Source organism: Struthio camelus, chromosome 24 (genome assembly GCF_040807025.1).
Source record: "Struthio camelus isolate bStrCam1 chromosome 24, bStrCam1.hap1, whole genome shotgun sequence".
Taxonomy (NCBI): domain Eukaryota; kingdom Metazoa; phylum Chordata; class Aves; order Struthioniformes; family Struthionidae; genus Struthio; species Struthio camelus.
The window spans coordinates 7,096,340-7,118,802 of record NC_090965.1 but is presented as its reverse complement, the minus strand read 5'-3'; the positions used below and the strand labels follow the sequence as shown (position 1 = coordinate 7,118,802).

Here is a 22,463-nt window from a genome sequence, read left to right as displayed (position 1 = left end):
AAAGAGAAGCCTTGGGTGTGGGTGATCACTTACATCCACCATGAACGAAATCGTTCCCGCGTGTCCTCTCAGGTTTGACTGTGCAAATGCCATTGCAACGAGCAAGCCTTTGGGACTGCCACTAAACACAGGGTTTGGCTCAACCACACACCGCAGTGGTAATGGTAGCATTGATTTCCCAACAGGAATGATACGAGTTCCTCCCCCGGCCCTCTCCCAGCACCCACGGCTGGTGCCGCTGACTTACCGTCCAGTTGATGATAAGCTCGTTGGGAGCCCCTCCACCTCCACTGAGCCCAGATGGTGCCACGGTAGGTGCTGTCGCGTTCCCAAAAAACAGGAGGCAGCACAGGTTGGTTTAAGGAAATAATAGCAATGAAGATGAGCACAGGCGCTGCCAGCCTGGGAGTAGCCAGGCTTTGACAGCTTGTACAAAAGTGCTGGCTCGTATGTTTTTAGTTGTATTTCAGATGTTTCTGAACATCAGGCCTAGAACCCTGGCCTATCCCTGGTTGAGTTCATTTGGAGACAGCGTTTCTCAGAGGGTATGAGAATCAAGCTCAAAAGCAGGAATATGTGGGAGAGCTTTTATTAGAAAGGAATTATTATGCGTTCCATATGTTCAGAGCGTTCCTTCTGCTGTTCTTACATCCCTTCTACTTGCATGTTCAAGCTGCGTAGCACAGTATCTACTTAACGTTAACGTTAATGGATGCTGGGAAATTTACCTTGTTTTTGTGATATAGGGCTCTTTCCTGTTTCTAAGCATTACTGCTCTGAAGGTAGAGTACTTGAGGCTAGGACTTGCCTTGATTTTTGCAACTGGCATGGAAGTGACATGCTATAATGGTTTAATATATTACAACTAATGCTAATAAAGTTGGTACTTCTTTATCTTTGAAATGTGAGTAGGCAAAATGGCACAACATTTTGTGATGGCATCACCTGTAGAGCCCTCGAGATGACTATCTGTCTGTGCTGAAGGCAGCATGCAAGCCAACCTTCCCCTTGTAGAGTGAAGGGAAAAGTAACTCTGATTCCTCTCTCTGTCTCTGAATGTATCTACACATACCTGCTTCTTTGGTACGGATTTTGCTGGAGGGTAAACTTGGTTCCCCAACTCCAAGGATGTTACTTGCTAAGACCCGAAACTCATAGTCCATCCAAGGAATGAGATTCACCACCTGGGCTGTCTCTGCATTGCCTTCAATATTTGCAGGATCTATATAATCCAATAACATGAGAAGAGAACAAATGGAGCAAGTGGCAGCTAGCCTACATAGAGCGGGAACTTACCAGAGAGCTGACACCCCTGACCACTGCAGCGTGAGTCATGCCACAGCTGCTGCCCTACAGACACTTACTGGTACGTGCTTGCTTCCACTTGTTGGAGAGCAGGGTCCGGGCCTGAATGATGTACCTGGCAATAGGGCTGTGGTTATCAAAGCCGCGGCTCCAGCTCAGCTGGACAGTGGTATCACTGATGTCTCTCACCACCACACCGCCTGGGGGGCCTGGAGGTCCTGGGATGATGGCAGACAGATGGACGTGTAACGAACATGATAGAGATTTGGAGGCTTTTTGCTCTTTAAATTCTCCAAGTCATAAATTATAGTCAGGCCTCTCTCCTCTGGAGAGCAGGAAGCCTCACCTCAAATTTTAGTCTCTTTCAAAACTTTCAAGACCTATTCCATCCAATTCAAATGTTAGCTTGTGAGGTGGTTGGCAGAGGAGTGCGCTGATACTTTGCAAGGAGCAATGAGGAGCAGAGAATCTCATGACAGAGAAATTACCTCTCACAGTCAGCATGGCTGACTCCGAAGCACTGTCCACCACGGTCTGGGCTGTGCATGTGTACCGCCCTGAATGCTTCAGCTGGGTATTAAAGATGCTGAGGTCCCCAATAGTTTCCTTCTGTGTGGAGAAGAGAAAAGGCGGTGAGGACAGTATTAGATCACGTCTGGTCACGATCCAGCTTTTGACATGGAAACAAAGATGCTTTAGTTTTGTGTCCCTTTTCATGGTGCGTAATTGCCCTTTCTACTCACCACGCTTGCTCGCCTGTAGTGCCCCTCAGACTTGTCAAAGTCAATGGGGAAATCATCTAGTGACCAGGTGAAGGTTAGGTCCATAGTTGGATCATGGGATGCGTGACATTGTAGAGTAAGGTTTTCACCTACATTGATATCAGCACTAGATGGTGCCAGTGTGATTTTGGTGGCATCTGCAGAGAAAAAAAACAGTGAGGGGCTGTTAGCTAGCTGCAAATGCTCTCCAAACACAACAGATTTGTATTAATGCTGCAGAGCATCCAAATCAACTGGCACTTTCTAACTTCTTGTCATCCCTCTCTAATGGGAACCACCTGTAGCTTTACAAGAGGAAGATAAGGGATAGAAAAAGGAAATACTTTTCCCAAGCACCAGATGTTGGTAGGATTGGTATGGTGGGTCAGGTAGAAGGATTGTTGTTCTGTAGGCTGAAATGACTCAGATTCCCTGAGTACTGAATTGCTTTTTGGGAGTATGAGGAGAGGAGAAATATGTTTCTCTTCGCATCATGGCATTCTTAGCACTTTTCTTGCTTGATTGACTGTAAAGCAAGTCAAACATCTCTACCTCGAACAGAGAGGATTCCAGTGCTGTTGGCTTTGCCCATGAAATTCTCAGCAAAGCAGGTATACTTTCCCTCATCGGATTTGCTGATATTCTGGAGGATCAAGGTACCGTCTGTGGTAATAGTCACCCTGGAAAGGAAGAAGAACCACAACAAGAAGGAAGGTTAAAATTTCAGTTCACTCTGTGTGCCTGACAAGCAGTTGTCAGTTCTTGCTGATCTTAGAAAAATCGGTGGTAAAGATAGGACTGCAAGATGTTATGTAAGAGTTCTTAAAGAAGAAACTAGAGGAATAGCAAACTGTATGTGTTTTGGGGTGTAGCAGCACACTGGGGTCATCAAATCCAGCTTTCTGGCAAGAAGAGACGTGGTTTCAGCTATTGTTTCTAGGTAGAAGCTGACTTTGCGCTGCTACCTGCTACTGTTGATCAGCAGTTCAGTCCCTTTGGTCCAGAGCACAGTGGCTTTTGGTGCTGCTCTTGGTTGGCATGGGATGATGACCTTCCCGCTTCGGGCTGCAGGTATCAGTCGCTTCACTGGCTTTAGTCTAAAATCGGGTGCTAAGGCTATGGAAGAAAAAGAGTTATAAGGACTGATTAGAAAACCCTGCTATGTGAGCATTTTAACTGCGCTGTAGCTAGATACTGATTTTGTTGTCAGATGACTCGGTAATAGAAGCATGGCAATATCTGGGTGAGCGAGTCCCAGATATTAGGCACCATGAGATGGAGCGAGTCCTCTGCTGCCAAATGCTCGGTGGTTTCTAATGCTTGCCAAGCCATATGACACATGTGTCATACTTAGCAATGGTGATGTGACCCTAACAAGTGCAAGGTCTTTGAGAGACACAAGAACAACTGCTTTTGAAAATGTAGAGGATATTCCCTTTAATATCCTGACCAAAGTCACCTGCTGCAAATGCAGATGTCCATCTCACCTAAAACTCCTCCTGGAATTGCAGAGAAGCAACTGGGCTTGTCGGCTTCATACGTTGCAGTGTGCTACTGTTAAACGGTTGCTGCTTAGAGGCTTTCATTCATCTCTAATGTCTACTGACCAAAAGGAGATAAGCTGTTAGACTAATGTGGAAAGAGTTTGGCATCAGCCCAGTTTCAGTCACCATCTCTCAAAGCAGACTGAATGGCTACTGAACTCTTCTCTGAACTCTTTCCTCCAAAAAACCAGAAAGGTTGTGTAGTGGAAGGGAGCTTATATTGCTGCTGTTGTCTGTCCTGTACACTTTCTGTAGCTAAAACAGATGTCCTTGTGCTCTTCTGGCATTATTGAATTTACACAATTTTCAAATTGTAAAGGGTTGTAGAGTGCTTTGCTCAACCAGCAACTATATTTCAATGGTGAGTGAAGCAGTTTCTGTCTGCTTTTATCATACTCTGATATGACAAGCATAGTATATTAGGAAGAAATATAAAATGCTTCAGTGTCCCATTGAAACCCAGAGCACTGGGAAATGAGAAGTTACCTTGCACTGTTAATTCAGCACTTGCATATATTGTGCCATGCTTGTTCTCAGCCACACACTGATACATGCCAGAGTCCTCCAGGACTAGCTTGGAAAATCTCAGCTCTCCACCGCTCACTTCGATGCGGTTCTGTGCAAACAAGAGGATCAACCCATTAGATGAGGACAACAAAAATGGAACTCAAGCCTTGTGCGTTCAGGGTTGAGTTTCATCACAGACTCTTATGCCAGTTTGAACAGACTTTTACAGACTCTTACACCTTGTTTTCTGTGGGAGAAAACTTATGCCAGATTATATATGTATCCAGTTCATACCCCACATCACTGTGCTCTGTTTGCTGAGACTTCTGAGTGCCTGAGCAGTAACATGCAGGTCATACAAAGATAGGCACAAGGTAATATTTGTCTGCCTTGATAATTGGCTATTAGTTCCCATAGCTGCATGAAAAACAATGACTGGATGGCAGTGATAGGAGAAGGAATTTGCTTTGCAGCCTCATGGGGGAATGTGGAATAGAAAAGTAGGGTTACAAGATAGGGTTGAGATGAATTTGCAGTGAGGCAGTCAAGGATCTAGGTTTGGAGCAGGAGATTGAGTACTGCGAGTCATGATGTGTACTGGCTGAGCTATTTTCAGTCTGCGAAGTCTGCGCTGTGGTACCTGGGAGGTCAGCGGCTGCCCATTTCGAAGCCATCTGACCGCTGGCCTCGGCTTGCCGGCTGCCGCACAGCTCCAGCGCAGGTCAGACCCGATGTCGGCTTCTGTGTCTGTGATCACCTTCAGCCACTCTGGCTGAGCTGCAAAGGAGCAAGGGAGATGGCAGAGCCAAGAAGATCGGATGAGAGGTTTGTTGTGCCAGGCAGGCAGAAGGATGCTCACTGTGTCATCTCTGTGCTGGCAGATTTATTTATCACAGTGTGTTTCACCATAGTAACAGCCTTTGCCTTTTGTGCAGCGATGCAAGGCTGAGTCCTCTATGGGTCTGGCTGCAGTTGTGCATGTGGACTGTACAAAATTATGCCACAATCCAGATTTGAGGAAGAACATTTGTGGTTTCTCTCTTTGAGACTAAATGCAGTCATCCCTAAACTTTGGGAAAGGTTGGATGCAAGCTAGAAGAACCAGGTTAAGTTTGCCGCTTGACTAGATCTGATTAGTAGCTCCAAACATTAACCCTTGAGCAAATACCCCAGGCTTGGAGAAGATCTCAGTCCAGAGCAAAATGTGATTCTTACCACTGTGTAACATCTATGATTACCTCTTTTTGGCTAGAATCAGTTTAGGGTAAGTTAGGCAGGCTCTCTCTCCTTGCCATAGCCAAATGACTCCACTGAGGAAAGAGATCAGTGATGTACATGGCTCTGTGTTAGATCTAATTGGAGCTGATATGAGGCAGAATTGGAGGTGATTGCTTCACTCCCAAAGGCTCAGTCCATTGCCTGGGGCATCCTGCTGTGCTTTGGAAAGGCCTGTGTTTAAATGTCTTACCTTGAATGATAACACGGCCCTGGTGGGTGACTCTCCCTTTGATGTTTTCAGCCTCACACTCGTAAGTGCCTTCATCCTCAAAGCCAACATCTTGGATCTGCAAGAGGGGCTCACTGGCAATCCACTTGGAGGGCTGGGAGCCATCCACCTTCCTCCACTTTATTCGAGGCACAGGGCTATGTAAAAGTAAATGTGGTGAAGCCCAGCTCTGGGGCCTAATGCAGCAGACACCTCATACTGTGCAATGTAGTATAGTCCAAGCCCCATTTAGCCACGCCACTCCCATCCCAGCTGGGCCTTGGCTTGCAAGATAAATTACTTTTGCCACTTGATCCCTCCTCCTTTTTCCCCCTCTGTCTCCTGCCTATAGTAGGATCAGTTAAGGAGAGGGTCGCTGTGAAGGTGGCAGGCGCTGTGATGCCCTCCCCCCGAGCCTGGATAACACACACACTAGACTCACTTTCCAAAGGCAAAACACTCCAAAGTCACCGTCTGCCCAGCCAGAGCGTAGGTGTCTGCAGGAAACCTGGCTTTTATGGTAGGTCCATACTGCCTGGCATCTGTTAAAAGGAAAGCACTATTAAGGAGTTCTGAATGACTGTAAAATTGCATATGTGAGGTCTAAAAGGGCAAAGGTACTTGCAAGGTTTCACTGCTTTGCAAAACTCTTCTGAGTTTGGATAATTTATAAATGGGCAGAGGCTAAGTTTCATTTTCCTTTTAAAATAGCTCTTACTAAAGTCTCTAAAAACCTCTTCTTTACAACCCCTCAGGACTACTTCTCCTTAATTCCCTACCTGCTTAACCCCTTTCACCCTGCCCAAGAATTACCTTTTGCTGCATCTCTGCAAGGTCACTAAAGGCAGAAGAGGGTAATTCCAGCCTGCACAGGCTGTACATGAGGCCCTTTCTCTTTTATAAATACACAGAGGCACCCTGCTGATGGCAGCACTGGCAGTGCGGCCTGGGAAGAGAGCTGGTTCGCCCAGGGTCCAGCCAATTAATATTTTTGTGAGCCCTTAAGTTCCACCAAGGGAAGCTGGTGAGTGATTTGTGCAGGTCCTGGAACCTGGTGGAGCCTGTGGGCTTTGAGGTGGCTTCTTAATTTTGCATTTTACAAAGTCCCCTTATGGTAATCCCAAAGTACTGACCATCTGCTGCAAGGCTGAGTCGGGAGAACTTGCTGAAGACGCTCTTTGTGATGAAGTCAATGTGGCTGGTGGCAAAGCATGAGTAGTTTCCTAGGTCGGAAGCCTCTGTCTTGGCAATGTAAAGGTTTCCTGTTGTCTGAGAGACAAACCGCCTTCCATCCGCTGGGATGAAATTGGGAAACTCATTCAGAAGCCATCGATAGGACAAGCCTATGTGGAAAAGAAAAAGGAATAAACTCCACAAAATACTGAGTTGTCTGTAGCCTTTCAAGCCAGATTAAGGCAAATGGGCCACTTTCTAGACCAGTGTAAGCCTAAGTTGCTCCTTGGATCATACTTGTTTTCTCCATGCACCAAGTCCTATCTCTGTTCTTTTGCTTTGCAGACTCTAAATTCAAAACAAATTTCCTTCCCTAAAATTCCCAAAGCAAATCAAGAAGTGATTCACTTGTCTGACAATCGCTTACTCTATTACATCTCTCTTTTTGTCACCAGCAGTCTTGCTAGTTCCTGTTTCCTAGCGATCCTGAAATGAAAACCCTTACCTGGGTAATGTGGAGGAGGGCTGCAGGTGAACATCACTCCCGAGCCTTCTGTGATCTTCACTGGGTCTCGCTCTTCTGCAGAGAATTCCTGCAAAACTAAACATGCAAGGTGAAACCTGTCTGTGCATGGAGAAAACAGCTGGAGGAATTACTGTATTATATCTGGATCTCGACTTATTTCAAGGGGAAGGCATGTTGTGACTATGGAGTAAGCAAGAAAACAGAACAAAACCTAGAGTATTTTTTTCTCTTTAACAGATTCTTTACTTTAACAAAACATGTATTCCAGGCAACAAAGTAATAGCAGAAACATTCATGTCCCCATCCAGAGGCCTGTCTGTTCAGTGGCCTTACAGAGGGAGATTCAAAAATATTACTTTCTTGGCAGTACATCAATTCCTACTGCTCCTCCAAGTTAATGGAAGGTCCTGGGGGAATTCTCAAAGTGACGATTTTGGGTACCATGTGCAGGAAAGCAGCTCTCTGACCCTTATTAATGGGGGGGTCGGTTTACCTCAGCATTACTGTGGCTGCATTTCATTTACCTTGTGGAGACAAACATGGGACTTACAGCCAAAACGGAGGGATGCTTCTCTGCTGACAACCGTGCCCCTGGGATTAGATGCCACACACTGGTAGGAGCCAGCATCCTTGGATTTTACTGGGTTGCTTATCACTAGGTCGCCTGCAACCAGCCTGTAACGGGAGTCTGGCTCCATCTTTATCTCTGTGCCGTTCATCTTCCACCTGCCAGGAGCACACACAAAGAAGTGAGAGGGGCAAACAGTCGTTGCCACTGTATGCTCATGGGTGCCTCAGAGGAGGCTGGGCTTGCTTGTTTTTCTAGCTGAGGTGTCGTGGGATTTGAGTTAGATTTATGCCTGGTCTGTGACCTGGGAGGGATGGGACATCATGTGTGAGAGCAGAAGGGAAGACCGGTTCCCATGTTAATTATTTTCTTTTTACGAAAGTGGAGAGCAGAAATCAAAATTCCTGATGCTTGGGTCCTAGTCCTGGTATAGAAGGGGGAGAGGACTTGGTCCCAAGCTCTGTCATTCCTCAGCATTGTGGGCACTCATCTTAGAGCTCTCTTTACCAAGACTGCTGATGCGGTGCCCTTTGCGATGGGAAAAAACTCTCTCAAATTGCTGATGGCTCATTTCACATTAGGGCTGTCAGGGAGTCCAAGGGGAACTACCCTGGGATGTTGCCACCTTAGGCTGGATGCAGACCTGGCCAGTGCCAAACTGGGCACTCCCAGCCAAAGCTTCAGTCCTTCAGGAGTCTTTGTGGGACGCTCGTTTGGTATCGACATGGCCTGTTCCCCTCGTATTTTAGTGCCAACCTGCCAGAACCACGTTCATTGCTCAGATGTCTTCCCAGGGATTTATAAACACCCATCCTTGCAGTGTTTAATCATCACAGGGATTCAGAATAAGTGGCTGAGAGCAGGTTACCTCACCTGTAAGTCGCAGGAGGGCTTGCTCTTGCTCGGCAAGCCAGTGTGATTTTCTCTTCTGCTGAGCCTTCAGGAAAGAGGGTGTTGACAGGTTGCTCTTCAAACACCGGCCCGTAGCTCCTTGTGCTGCTCTGTGCTTGGTAGCAAACTGCAAAAGATGGGAGGGAGAACCTGCTGAACTCAACTGAGCTTTTCTAAAAGTTATCATTTTTGGTTTTGTTGGGTGTCCCTGGCAGCATCAGAACTGTCCAGAATAAAAGAAGGAGCAACATGAAAATCACAGCCCATCTGTCAGTATGGCTCAGCCCCAGCCAGGGTTTTGGGGACGAGTTTCAAGTTTTCTTAGTAGTATGCAGACATGAGATTTGATTCTGATCTTGTATACACATGTATGGTTCAGGAACAGGCAAAAAAGGAGTTTTCCTTGTATAAGAAACGGCTAGGACCCCAAGGACCTGCCTTCTCATACACTGTGTCTGGGCCACCCTTCGCCTTGGCTATAATGTTTCACTGACAGGTGCCAGCTGTCAGCAGTGAACGACTGTCTCAAACAGTGAATGCTAACAGACCCTCTTCCACTCGGACTTTATGAAAATGGCAGCGCATATAAGTAAGAATAGAGCTGAAGCTGTCTGGAAATCTCTTAAGTGCTGGTGAGATAATCATCAGCAGCGTGTCTTTTCTCTTGCTGCCACGCTGAGAGATGCCTGTCCCTGGGCAAGGATGGAGCCACCTCAAGGCAGGGTGCTTTTCAGCACAGTCCCCCTCTGCCTCCGCAGTGATAAGCTAGGAGATGCTCAGCTGGCCCCAGGATCCTTCCATGCTTTGTAATTGAATTAATAACCGTCTTAAAACTGCCATGCCAACCAGCAATCTGTTTCCTTCCCTACAGTACACAGCATGGTCACTGGTTAAATTAAGTGACTCCGGTAAGTGTGATGTTTTATGCAAGAGTAACTTCCAGCAGGGAACGGCCAGCTCAGCTCTCCTGGGCTTGGAGGAAGCAGCCCTTTACCTGCAGCTCCTGGGGTACATCTCATGTTCAGGCTGCTCCTGCATGCGGAGATGAGGGCGAGACAGGAGAGGGGCTCCACTAATTGGCTCAGTCCGTTCTGAGCAGCTGGTTGCAGGCTGCTCCTGGTGCTCATACATTGGCAATTAGCTGGGTCCTCTGCTCCGGCCAGCACTGGACGTGCTACTGCAGGGGAGCTGTGTTCAGAAGGACCCTGATGGTCCCTGGGTCACACAGAGAGGGGCTAACTACAGCCTGTAGCTAGTACATCGGTAAGGGAATAAGAGAAGCTCTGTTCTGAGGTTCGTAACCTCTCCAGATCGATGAAGGTGCCTTTTTCCTTCTAGTATAGTTGTATTCTCAAAGGAGAGATTTGTGTAAGCTGGAAATCTCTTCTCTCAGTTGGGTCAGCAGCAGCTGTGCTGAGCTAGTCTCAGCTGGAAATAACTCTCTGCTGACCAGCAGTTAAAATAATCATAATTCAATGCAGAATTAATAAGAAAGTAGTGTATTAATTTTGTTCTGGTAGATAATAGTGAATGGATTAAGGCATAGCAGCTTTGCATTTTGAGATTAATGGGTAGTATGTGGTAAATATTTTGCATTTATTTAACAAATAAAATGCATATTATTCATACTCGTATGAGTACCTCTCCTCACAGGAAGCTGTTTCCCAGCCAAACCAAGTTAGGCTCATCCTCCCTTCTTATTCCTCCCATAGCCTGTATCCCTGTTGCTATCCTCTGCTGTCCCTTTTTCTCTGCCAAGGTTATGGACTACAACTGGCAGCCATTGATTTTCTCATTTGTAACCAATGCCAGAAGTTCAGACCAGTTTTTAACTACAATTCCAAGAGGTCTGATTAGTGTTGGGGGTGAAATGTCTGGATCTCACTCATTAAGCAAGCAACTGTTAGATTAAAGTAGTAAATAGTTACAAGTTCAGCATATGGTTAGAAGTGAGGACTGAGAGCAAAGCAGAGCAGCAAATCTTGGTCTTGCTGAGCTGGATGATCTGGGCTATTTCTGTCACCCTAAAATTGTCATTTTTAATGTTACCAAAACAGGTACCTCCCTCTGGCTCTATCTTTGGGGTAGGGGATAAGGCAAACACAAAATAAAGGTGTTCAAGCCTGCAAGCCAAATCCGCAAGAAGCAGAGTGACCCAGTCAGTTTGGGTTTTCTTTTGTTGTTCCGAATATGCTGAAAGCAAGATCTGGAAAGCTCAGGTGTCCAAGAGGTTGAACACTTTCACTTTGTTTTGAGACCCACGCAAGAGCTTCAGAGACCAAAACAGCATAAATGCTACTGTTGAGCTATCTGCTTTACGAAGGCATCAGCAGCGATCCTTTTGTTGAGCACTGACAGCATATTCATAGCTTTGTAGCTCTGACCACAGCCTGAAGCCTGGCACATGAGAAAGTTGGGAAACTAATTGGTTTTGTAAGAAACCTGGACACACAAAAGCACATAATCAAAGTGGTTATTTTTAAAGAGCAGCTTTCTGAGGAATGAGGGGACAGAGCTTTGGCTAGCCTTAGACTTCAAGATTTTCTATGGCTTTTACTCAATGGAGAAAGGCCAGAGAGATTTTTAGACTCTCCTGACAACTTTGTCCATTAGAGGATCTTCTCTATGCATTTTATTAGTTTTAAAGCTCTTAGTATCCCTGGGATGGCATCATTTCTGTAATATGGTGGAGGGAGGGGGGAGTTACAGAGCCAGCCTCCCAGGGCCAGAGGTGACAAACGGAGCCTGGAGGCTTTGAGCCCTGTCTTCACCCACTCAGGAGTGTTTCCTTGAGCCTTGTCTATAGCTGACATAATTTTGTCCCTGGTTCCTTGCTCATATTCCCAGTGAGGCTTTCCCTTGGTCTCAGCTTGGCTTCTGAGATCCATTGCATCATCAGCCAAAGGTCAAGGGAAAACAACCCTCCTAGGGTTTTGCACCGAGTCATTTTTTATGGGCTCAGCTTGAACGGAGAGCAAGTTGCATGAACTCAGCTGGTAAATGGGAGAGTCCAACTCTGCTTTGCTCCCTCTACCAGATTTGGGTCAGACTGATTTCCAAACAGGCTAATTGCCTCCCAATCTAGGCCAGCCACCCCTCCCTCTTCCTCCTCAGGGACCCAGAGAACATTAAAAGGTAATTAGATATTTATAAGGACAGGCGAGCAGTCTCTTCCTGGGATGATGAATTAGCTTGAAGACATTATCTAATTCTCAGCTGCTGAAATGAAATGTCTCGCTGCTGAAAAGGGGCCTTCAAAGTGCAGCCCGAGACTCCCTGAGATCCAAAAATCATCCCAGATGAGTGACGAATGGGGGAATCTTTGCAGCCAGGGCATAGCAAAAAAGGCATCCCTAGAAGAGCTGGAGAGCGAGGCAGCTTTATCTTCAGAGAGCCCTGCTGGTAGGATGCAATTCATCCTTGTGCAGAGGCCAGAACAAAGCCTAGGCAGCAGGGTCTCCAGAGAGGTATTAGTTGTGCCAAGGCCTTGCCTGTGCCTTTGCATCTCCTGTCTTCACCTAATTTTGAATTCAGAAAAGAGGAGACTTGTTTGCAGTATGTCAACCATTCCTATTCTCTTTCTCTGCATAGTACAAAAGAAGTTGGACATTTCACAGACATGTTCTTTGGGTGTATAAAGCACCCGGGAGAAACAGGCTTCAGCACTGCTGCAATCACAGAAGTCTTGTGCAGACCACAGAAAGATTCATCCTCTCTGAGCAATGCAACGTGTCCATCACACGCCCCAGGCATGTCCCACTTGGCATGTCTGGCAGGGACCGAGCACCCTGGTTGGGTCCCTCGCCACGGTGTCTCTGCTGGCCCATGGAAAGCCCTGGGCGAGGTGCTCACCCGAGCCAAGAGACTGTTCTTACCCATACAGGAGATGACAGCTAGAGATGTGAAAACAAATTCTGTAGCAGCTCCCATCCTGGGCCTCCAATTGGGGTTACAGCCTGCTTAGTCGTGTCTCTCTGGATAAGCGGGGACAGCAACCCTGCAAGAGAAAGGAAAAGATGGATTATTTGCAGCATTTGTGTGGCTGTATTTCAGAGCCCAGTGTCCAGCTGTGAGTCCCCACTGGCTGCCTGTCTGGCGCAAGAATTGCTCAGTACGGAGCATCCAGCTGCCTGACGAGGAAAACACAGGGGTTTGAAGGAGCTTTTTTCTTTTTCTTTCTGACATGACAGAACCAGTTGGGAAATTATTCCTCCTGCTCCTTTTACTACCTGCCCTTCTTCCTCCCCCCTCCAAAAGTAATGCTAGGAATAAATGTTCAGATTTTTATTTAAAAACCTGCAAACCACAAGCATATACGATATTGGTGGGGGGAGGTGGGAGAAAGAATTTGTTGTTGTTATTTTGTGAAAAATTCATCTTTAATTGAAACTCTTTAGACAAGCAGCACCGGAGCGACTCTGCCTTTGGGTATCCCACTCCATCCTCTTGTTTTTGAGAGGTTAGGGAGGGACCCAACTCATCACCTTACACTGCTACCTAATTGCAGGGCTGGTATGGAAGGCTGGATGCACAAAGTGGCTCTTTAGGGAGGTCTCGGTGAGGTTGAGCTGCAGCCTGCTGGGTCATTTTCTGATTTTCTTCAGTGAAGCCTTTAAATAGTTAAAACAAGAGCTAGGGGAGTGCCAGGGCATTTCGTGATGCCATGAGACACATTAGTGAGTGGAGCAGTGTTTTCCAGTTCCCTCTGTGGACTCCTGTTTTCCATGTTCTCTCGAGGATAAAAGAAAGCAAAACACACAGAGCTGTTTGTGCCGTGCCCGCTGCCCCGGTCCCTGCTGTCACGCCTGGCAAACTCCGCCGGGCTGCGTGTGATTCTCTGGGGCTAAATCTACCGTTGGAGCAACGTCTCACCTCTTTCCTTCTAACACAGGTGGGGACGCCAGGCTGTTTTTTGCTCTTTGTTAACAAATATGGCTTTTGAAGTGAAGCAGCAAGGAACCCCCCAGCCGTGGGGAGCCTTGGTCCCTTGGTGCTCTCCCTAGCGCACGCCCCCGTAAACTGCTGCTCGAGGCACTGCCAAGAGCTGGGCTGCTCGTGGGCTGCGGGTGCTGCTTTTCCCTCTGCTCTGGCTGGTATTGCTTCCACTTCTCCGTGCCCATCTGTTTGCTGGAGCCAGCTAGTGCTGATTCGAAGCTCCTCCGAGCAGGGATTAGGTTTTTATGCTGTGGGACCCAGCCCCCTGTGCATTACTGCTTTAAAAAATACAGCGCAGTACTTATTAATAACAGCAGTTGGAACACACGTCGACAAATACAGTGATAGTCCCATGCCTGCTCCCACTTCCTGACTCCAGGGACTCATGCTGGGGCTGCAAAAGCCACCTGGCCTCTTTCTGTCCCCTGTAACCTCATCCTGCTCCTGACACTCTAAAGAGAGAGAGGTGGCCAAATCCCAAATTCTCTGTTGGGCTGGAGAGCTTGATCGCAGCTTCTCCTTCCAGGTTGGAGAGCGCAGCCTGCCTGCCTTTTGCTGGCTTAGGCTATAATTAAGTACTTTTTATATAATGGACCCCTAAACATGGCTGGAGCTTAATTGTCCTCCCTGGCCAGGGCAGGAGGACCCCTGCCTAACGTAGTCCCAGGTGCCCGGTGGGAGAAGGGGAGAGCTGTTGTTGTATCCTCCTTACAGACAGGCAATTTAGAGACAAAGAGGTGAAGAAAGGCGGAGGCTCATTTACATGAAAGCTGCTTCACACAGTTTGTTCCAGAAGCCCTGAAGTGAGTCAGTCATATGAAATCACTTGATGTCAATGAGACTCATGCCCCAAATGGTGCACTAAACCCACGGCCTTTTAGCTAACACTGGCTCATTGTTTCACTGCCTTCACACTCGGCCTGCTTCTCTCTCATGTGTCTTGTGCTTACATCGTAAGCACTTTGGGACAAGGACCATCTTTTTGCTCAGGCTGTACAGCATGTAGCACTGTAGACTCCTGATCTGCAATGTGGGCTTGCAGGCAAGATCATCGCTATACTAATTAATAAGTTAACTATCCCAAATCTCTTCAGCTTGGTTTCTTTACCAGTGTGTCACGATGCCCAGAGGCAGTGAGCATTGAAATTGTTCTTGCACCCCATAGCAGGAAATTAAAATAAAGACGAGTCTCGTTCTTTCTGTCCCAGCGCTGTCTCTTCTGAGGCTCACAGTCCTCTATCAGCACCTTGGGATGTGCACACAGAGATGCTGCCTGGCTGTCACTTTGCTCTCGTCTCTTCATTTTTCCTCTCATTTTTAAAACAAATGTGAAGGGAAGGAGCAGGGGGTGTTGGATTTCTTTGTTATTTGTAATAAGGAGCAGCCAGTTTGAGAAGGTTTGGGAACGCTGGTGCTGACCATCCTCTCTAGGAGACATAGTAAGCTTCCTTTGGTGAGTCAGGGCATCAGCAAAGCCTCAAAGCTACCTGCAGAGCAGAGAGATCAGTAATGAGGTGCTGCCTGCTCCTCTGTCACTTTTCTGATTTTATTAGCACTTTACACTTTCTACTTTATAAAATACAGATGCGGGATTGGAATGAGAGCAAATTGCATCCTGCCTCTCCTTGGTGTTTTAGCCTTAAACAGTTGTCCCAAAGGTATGTATGTGTCTGGGCTGAGATCTCATCAGGAGGGAAAAGGAGGGTGAGTGATGATAACCTTCTGCATGTATACTTCTGCCAGCTTCCCCCTACGGCTTCCTTCCCTGTGGCTGAGCAAAGCTGTTATGTTGTAAAAATTAAGCTGGTTTGAATTATTTAATCAGTTATTGATTAATTATTTATTATGTAAACCACAACTTTGATCCCCAGTTCTGTGCTGACTCTGACTCTACAGCTTGCATCTTTTGACCCAGACCCCTTCTCTGTTTCCTATTATCAAATATTTTTTTTAGTTCCTTGTGTCCCTTACTTCTCTTTCTCCAAAATCCTCCACGTGCATACAAAGATATTTTTGCTATGCGGACCTGAAGCACTCAGGCACCTTTCCAAAGGTAAAATTCCAGGGAGAGGTGCTATGCTGCTACTCTGCTGATTATGATGGGGATATCAGAAAGGGACTCTCAGAGAGGCAGGCAAGAAGAGGTGCTGCTCTGCTGCTCTTCTGAATCTAGCCTCACTCTGGCCTGTACTTTGGCTCCTTTGCAGAAATTGGGAACGTGATATACAGGGAGAGCTCCCGGTGTGGTCCACATGAAATGAACATGTAAGAGAGTAACAGAGCAATTTCTACAAATGCTGATGCTATATTTGTTCACAATTAGACACAGCATCAAGTTATCCCCTCAGATGTTGTTCTGCATGTTTCTGCTTGTCTTGTCCCCCAAGCATCATGATCAAATTATGCTGTAGAGCCTGACTGCAAGATCACACCTGGAGCTACATTTGTACTCCCTCAATGCTAAGGACTATGGGGCCATCTTTGAATAATGACCCCGAAGCATGAATTCTGCATCTGACTCTGAACTTCTCAAGTGTGGATGTGTGCTTTGCATCTGATACTTAGGCCTGCTCTCTATCCTTAATTAGAAGACGGCCCACAGGGACTTGTTCTTTCCCCTCTTCATAGGGTATTTTGACAGTCACTGCAGAACCTTCTGTTGTACTGAAAGGGGATCTGTCATCCCTGCTAATGGATGCTGTCATTAATACGTCCACCAGCAAGGGAGGGATGGGCACATTCAAAAACACATGCGTAGGCTACTTTAGCCATTTCCCTTGGAGCCCCTGGGAGCTGAAAGTGATCCATTATCATGGAAGCAGTGTTATAGGTAAAGAGCTCTAGGGATATTTTGAATTCTCCCGAGCCTTTCCCCATCCTGCTGTTTCCCAGGCTCCCTTGTTATCAGTTCTGTCTTTGGAACAGCATCTTTGGGAGAAGGTCACTCTAGAAGGGGTCAAAGTGCCTCTGCTGGGCCTTACTTTTCCTTTTGTGGATGTGCGGTGGCCCAGCCCAGTGCCACATCTCTGCCGTGTCGCTCCCCGGGAGTTTTGGAGAGCATCCCTCGCTGTAGTTGCTCAGATTCGCTCTGACACAAGCAGGTGCAGCAGGGCCCTGCAACCCTCCGGGGCTGCCAAGCTGGGCGCTCTGCCTCCTCAGCCGGCACTGTGCTGGGCTTGTCAGCTCCCAGCCTTAGGTGAGGAGACGGGCTTGAACAAGGCAAAGAGTGCAATCCATTACGGGGATAAATGAGTGTTATTTAATCTCCTGTGGTTGGGTGATGAGATGAGCATTTGCATTTAACTGCTGCTGCTGTTCCTTCTGCAGCAGCGTTCCCTAATGAAGGAATATTCCTGGCTCTGGCATTGATGGTGGATGATTTAGGAGTTTGTCCCATGCTATGAGTGTCCATTTTATTAAAGATCATCACTAAAGCTGGAAAGGGCACACATTGGATCTTTGCTGGGTTTTGGCTTGCACAACATTCGGTACGTTTTGCCCATCTCCAGAACACCATGTTTCCGTGATTGGAAATGGTTTTATTATAAAGTATCTGTCCTTTCATAAAACTGTCTGTGCTCAGGCGAAGAGGTAGGTGTAGATGCAAACTCTGGATTCAGACTGTCCTGTCACTTCTCCCTCGGCTCATCAGTAACCCCATAAAGATTGCCAAAACCCAGTTTGTGGTCGCTGGCGGAAGCCTGCCTCTCTGGGCAACTCAGAGACCTCTTGGGCCCATTTGCCCATGCCCTGATACACAGGGCCCTGGCATCGCCCGGAGGAGCTGGGCAACGGTGGGACAGGCTGAGGACTGCGCTCAGGTCATTGAGGAACAGGCTCTGTGTGTTGTGATAGCATGAGATGAGTTAAAACTGGTGCGAGGAGCAGCAAGCTTAAAGAAAGAAGCACAGCCCGCCGGGGCTGCTTCTGCGTGGGATTACGAGGGGAGCAGATGGTGCTTACAACCAGTCGCTCATTCTCTACTGGCGGCACCCTGTGGGGTTGCCGTAATGCCAGCCGGGCGATCTGGTGCGGGAATTAGAGGCTGTGCTTTCTGGATTCATTTCTTATCGCCTGATGGGCCGAGGCTGCAGCGGGAACTCTGCGAAAGCTGGAGAGAAACGTCGGGCCTCCCTAGACAGTGCCGAGCTGGCCACGACGCTCTGCTGCCGCAGCAGCCTTGGTACAAAGGGACAAAGGTTTGGGACTAGGGTGGGTTTCTGCCACCATGGGGGGACTTTGGTGAGTTAACACGGTAGCCCGCAGCCTTCGGGCAGGGACGCTCCCAGCCCAGCATCGTGGATTAAACCAGGTGTTTTCAGTCTGTCTAACAGGCACACCTGCCTCTGGCAAGGGGGCTTTCGCAGCGGGGTCGGGCGGCACGCACACAGGGAAGGCGACGTTCGCTGGCCGTGCTGCGTGACAGCCTGGGCACGGGGGACAAGGGGACACAGTTCCCGACAGCGGCAGCGAGCGCTGGGCCTCCCCCGTGGTGGGATGGGAGCAGAGCAGCCAAGCAGCGAGCAAGGGGCTGTTACAGACCGAGCTGAGCCAGAGCCCGATGCCCCCAGGTGTGAGCAATTCCCATCAGCCCTTATTAGCAAAATTGCACGCCGGGCTGGGCTCTGCCCTCCTTGTTCGGTGCAGAGATCGGGGAATGCGCTGGAAAGAGGTAAGGGGAGGGGGGAAAGAAGATAGGAAAAAGTTTAATTTTGGGGTGTTAAAGCCTGAGAGGAGGAGGATGGGGAGGTGAGCGTGGCCAGGAGGCTGTTAGGAGGGGACGGGTGCAGGGGTTTCCCCCCCAGCCTGGCTGGGAAGGGGAGCCTGAGCTCTCAGAGGGCCTGTGCAGGCGTGGGCTCATTTTGGGGGGAACCAGCTGCTCCCTTTGGGCACTCTTGTTTCCCTGTGTGGTCCATAGTTGTCGCTCTGCTCCGTATTGCTCCATGTCATGTGCTCAGCGCCTGCGGCTGCTTTGGGGTGCCCCATCCCTGCCCTGGCTGCTCTGTGGTCCTAACCCCCGGCATGGCCTTTACCTCTGGGTGTTGTCCCCAACAGCAGCCTCCAGCATCCTGCCTGCCTCTGGGAGCTGTTGGTGAAACATGTTAGATGTTTTTAGAGATGAAGTCAAGGAGCAAAATCCCAATCCAGGTATAGCACACCATGAAAACCTGCTCTGCTTGTCGTTAAAAGAAAAGCTAGTTGCGTGCATTGGACCCCAAACTGGGGCGCTTCTAAAACCTGGAGGTTGGATTTTGTTTTAGTTTGGCTCTGGCTCTATTTTATTTTTATTTTTTAATGGGATTTGTGCTGTGGTCCCACCTTGCGGAGGGTACGCAGTAATGCCGCAGGCCTGCTAGCAGCGCGTTTGCATCTGGAATAATTCTGAATTGCCATATCCATGGAAACGAATACGCTGCTCCCTTCGACGTGAGCGTTTAGAGAGATGCCGCTCCTGCTTCCCCGGCAGAGCCGGCCTTGCTGGGCCAGAGCTCTACGCTGCGTGGATAGGCCCTAATCAACTTCGCTGGGTAGCGCGTCAGGCTGTAGGGTTTGGTCAGCGCAACAGGCGGAGGCGAGAACCTCGCACCTGAGCGCAGTGCTTAAAACACCCGGTGACTGAACGGCCCACGCAGGGAAATCAGCTGGTCGATGTAAATGCACGTCAGCACGGGATGGTACCCACGCGCGTGCTCAGCCGCACGTGTGCGTGGAATAACAGGGCGTTTGTGACTGGTCAGTGGTGACTCCTGTGCTGCTGGGTTTATTAAAAGTCCTCAGTGACTTGGCTTGTAGGAGGCTGAGAGCTGCCTGCTCAGGAGGGAAAAGGCTTTGGGGCTGGTTTCCGAGGCTGCGAGGTGAACTCGGGAGGGGGAAGCACGGGGAGGGGATGCTCGCAGCCCGGCCGGGCTGGCAGCAGCTCCCCGGCGTTAGCTGGGCTGCCCAGGTTGGGTGCCGCTCCCCCGAAGCGGGCAGTTTAGACTATGTTACCAAAAAACCTGAGAAAGACAAGAGAAAAACCCTGCTGAGGGAAGGCCCTGCTCCTCGGGGCACTTGAAGCTGTACTTGAGCAAATAAATCACGAAGGTGCGTTAGGAGCAGCCTTGCGCTGTGGGGCGGAGTCTAGTTCAGTCAAACTCTTGCCTTTTGCATCAATTTTTTTGTTAGATGGGCCTGTTTTTCACAGTAACACAGCAGGTTGGGAATGTGGTACTAAAGCTGAGCTCTGTTGCAGTTGGTGAGCTTGTGCTCTCTGGGTCTGGTTTTCTCAGAAGTGGATTATGTGGCACATTATGAAAACAAGTGTATAGCGTACACTGCGTTTCGCTCTCTTAAAGCCCGTGTGCAACTCCTGCAAACATCAGTAAAAAATTTATTTTCACCTGGGGACAAAATATTCCCATCTAGTCTTTCTCATTCTGGCCCAAGGAGCAGGCAGGGCTTTCTGATGTGATCCCAGTGGGACATCTGCATTAAGGCACAGCCTTCAAGCATCCTCTCTGTTTTCTCTGTGCCTTTTGTGTGCCTTTTCCTAATAATTGGACAGTGCATTCATGTACATCGCAGGTCACAGTGCCTCACTCAAAGAGCATCTCAGTGTGATACTTCTGTTTAGTTCAGCCCCGATCCAGCAAGTCCTCCCCAGACAGGCGAACCTCTGCGCTTGTGCACAGCTCCCTGTCTCTTTGTGCAGAAGATAAAGCCCAGATCTGCTTTGAGTTAGGAGACTTTGACTGAGAGCACGCGGAGGCATGGGCTGTGTGCGTGCATGACACTCAAGTGTAATGGGTTTGTGATTGGAGTTGCTGTTGCGGTGAAATCTAATCATATTAAAACAGCCAGTGTTGTGAGTGGGCCTGAAAAAATGCTTTTTACTGCTGGTCTCCTGATTTGTTGGGTAGTTTGAACTTGAGATCTGAGCTTTGCAGGAAATGTTTTTATTTCTGAACTGGCCTGATCAAATCTCTGGCTGCAATCACCTTAGTGCCTTAGGGTGTCGGAAATCCGACCTGAGCTTCTTGAAACTCTCTGTGCTGCTGTAAGGAGCTGTTGGTAAATCCCTGGGGTTTTGGAGCTGAAGTGCTCTCGGTGGGACCTGGATGCTGCCCTGCAGCCTGCCCTGGTTCAGGCGCCCTGTCTGCCTTCGGATGCAGCGTGCGGCCGGGACGGCTGCTGATGGCCAAAGTGTATTCGGTGAGCTGGCGTGAGGAAAGGCGGTAGGTGCCAGCACGGCGTGTCAGAAGTCAGCCAGGGGACCTTCCTCGACCTGCTCTAGACACCGTCCAGGTTGGGAAGAGGAGAGGGACGAAGTGACTTCTGCCCCAGACCGAATCTCCCTCCCAGCCGCCTGCTCCCTTGCAAGCTGGATGCCGGCGTGGTGTTCGAACAGGCTGCCAGCAAGCACTTGCCTAAGCTCTCCCCTAAGACTTGTATTTCAGTCAATAACCTGAGTCAATAGCAGCTGGAAGGATGCTCATAGTATTTTAAAACAAGGCCACAAGTGACTCTAGTTTAGCACACGGGTGTTTGAGCAGGGATGCCTGCCTGAAATCCTCGTTAACACCCTGATTATGGATGCTAAAGTTCATAATATTAGGCTCCTCTAGTACAGTCCCCTGCAAATCCACTGCGTTTCAAATCACTTTATAGAGTTTATAGCTGAATACAACCTTGCAACCTCTTGTCTAGGAAGTCATGATTAATAATCTGGTTGCATAGGAGAAGCAGCTGAGACAGGCTACATGTTATGCCAACGTTGTGCTGTTGGGCTGGCAGAAAGGGCAGCCCGGCTGCGCTCTGCACTCCGTGTGTGCCACCATCGTTTCCCTAAAATTAAACGTCCCCGAAATAAATCTTCAGATTCCAGGTCCTCCTTTCACATTACAACGTGGCATCGCATACTCGGTATGCACAGCTTGGCAAAGGGAAATCCTGACAACCTCAGGCTGTCCGCAGCGCCGTCACCCTCGCAAACCCACCTACCTCTCTGCTATTAGCGTTACCGTGGCGTCAGCAGCAGACACTCTTTGATGTGGCAGCGGTGTAAACAGCTCCCTACCTGGAGGTAGTCTGTCCCTGGACCCCCGCTCTGCTGGAGGGTAAAGCATTGGCCAGGATAGGTCCCAGAGGAGAGACTGTGGCCAGGAAAAACAAGCGCGTAACTTTGGGCTTTCCGGCATTACAACTTGCCTTCCTGCAGCTGTGTTAGCCTGAAGGTTTCTGAACGCCTGTAGGTGGGATTTGTGGCTCTGCGAGAGCTCGGCAGCAAGGGCAGAGCCCTCCCGGCGCGGCCGAGGACCAGGCAGGGTGCTGGCGGCGCTCGGGAGGGGACAGGGATTGGGACGCCGTGGGCACGCGGTGCCTCCGGCCAGATGTGCCGCAGGTAAAGCAATGCTAAAATCCTGTCCTGCTTAGTTCATAGGAGGACGTAAAGATCTGCTATGTAAAGATGTCATGGTTATTTTGCTTCTTGGAAGGCCTTGTCCTTGCATCCAGCTTTCTCCTCTGCTTTTGTTAGTATTTTTTAATATTCAGAGTCTCTGAATGGTGCCAAGCTGCTCTCTGCTTTTTAAAAATAAACAAGAACCTGCACAAAAAATAAATCCCTCTTCCCTCCTGGAGTATAGACTCACTGTTACATAGCTCTCTGGTGCGAGACTGACAGCGTTACAGGCTATGCAATAAATAATGAATGTAGTGATTTAGGGTCTAGACTGCTGTTGGAGCTGGGTTCAGTATTTCACAACCTGCTGTGCTCACTGAGAGCTTG

The 22,463-nt window shown here is 48.6% G+C and overlaps 1 protein-coding gene across 3 annotated transcripts in view; it reads right to left on the bottom strand.

Annotated features, from left to right (window-relative positions):
• CNTN2 (contactin 2) overlaps window positions 1-22,463 on the bottom strand; it is a 31,374-nt gene that overhangs the window by 5,447 nt on the left and 3,464 nt on the right. For 2 of the 3 annotated variants that reach the window (XM_068918696.1, XM_068918697.1), the window contains exons 2-17: window positions 12,637-12,758; window positions 8,744-8,888; window positions 7,853-8,028; window positions 7,282-7,377; window positions 6,737-6,946; window positions 6,046-6,145; window positions 5,586-5,761; window positions 4,758-4,894; window positions 4,097-4,226; window positions 3,032-3,182; window positions 2,619-2,746; window positions 2,049-2,224; window positions 1,794-1,914; window positions 1,365-1,523; window positions 1,073-1,222; window positions 248-318 (exon numbers count right to left, since the gene is read on the bottom strand). In XM_068918696.1, coding sequence (XP_068774797.1) covers window positions 248-318; window positions 1,073-1,222; window positions 1,365-1,523; window positions 1,794-1,914; window positions 2,049-2,224; window positions 2,619-2,746; window positions 3,032-3,182; window positions 4,097-4,226; window positions 4,758-4,894; window positions 5,586-5,761; window positions 6,046-6,145; window positions 6,737-6,946; window positions 7,282-7,377; window positions 7,853-8,028; window positions 8,744-8,888; window positions 12,637-12,691 — 2,181 coding nt within the window. In that variant the 5' untranslated portion in view covers window positions 12,692-12,758. Of the gene's footprint in view, window positions 1-247; window positions 319-1,072; window positions 1,223-1,364; window positions 1,524-1,793; window positions 1,915-2,048; window positions 2,225-2,618; window positions 2,747-3,031; window positions 3,183-4,096; window positions 4,227-4,757; window positions 4,895-5,585; window positions 5,762-6,045; window positions 6,146-6,736; window positions 6,947-7,281; window positions 7,378-7,852; window positions 8,029-8,743; window positions 8,889-12,636; window positions 12,759-14,804; window positions 15,071-22,463 lie in introns of those variants that run through there. The other variant, XM_068918698.1, reaches the window with a different exon arrangement.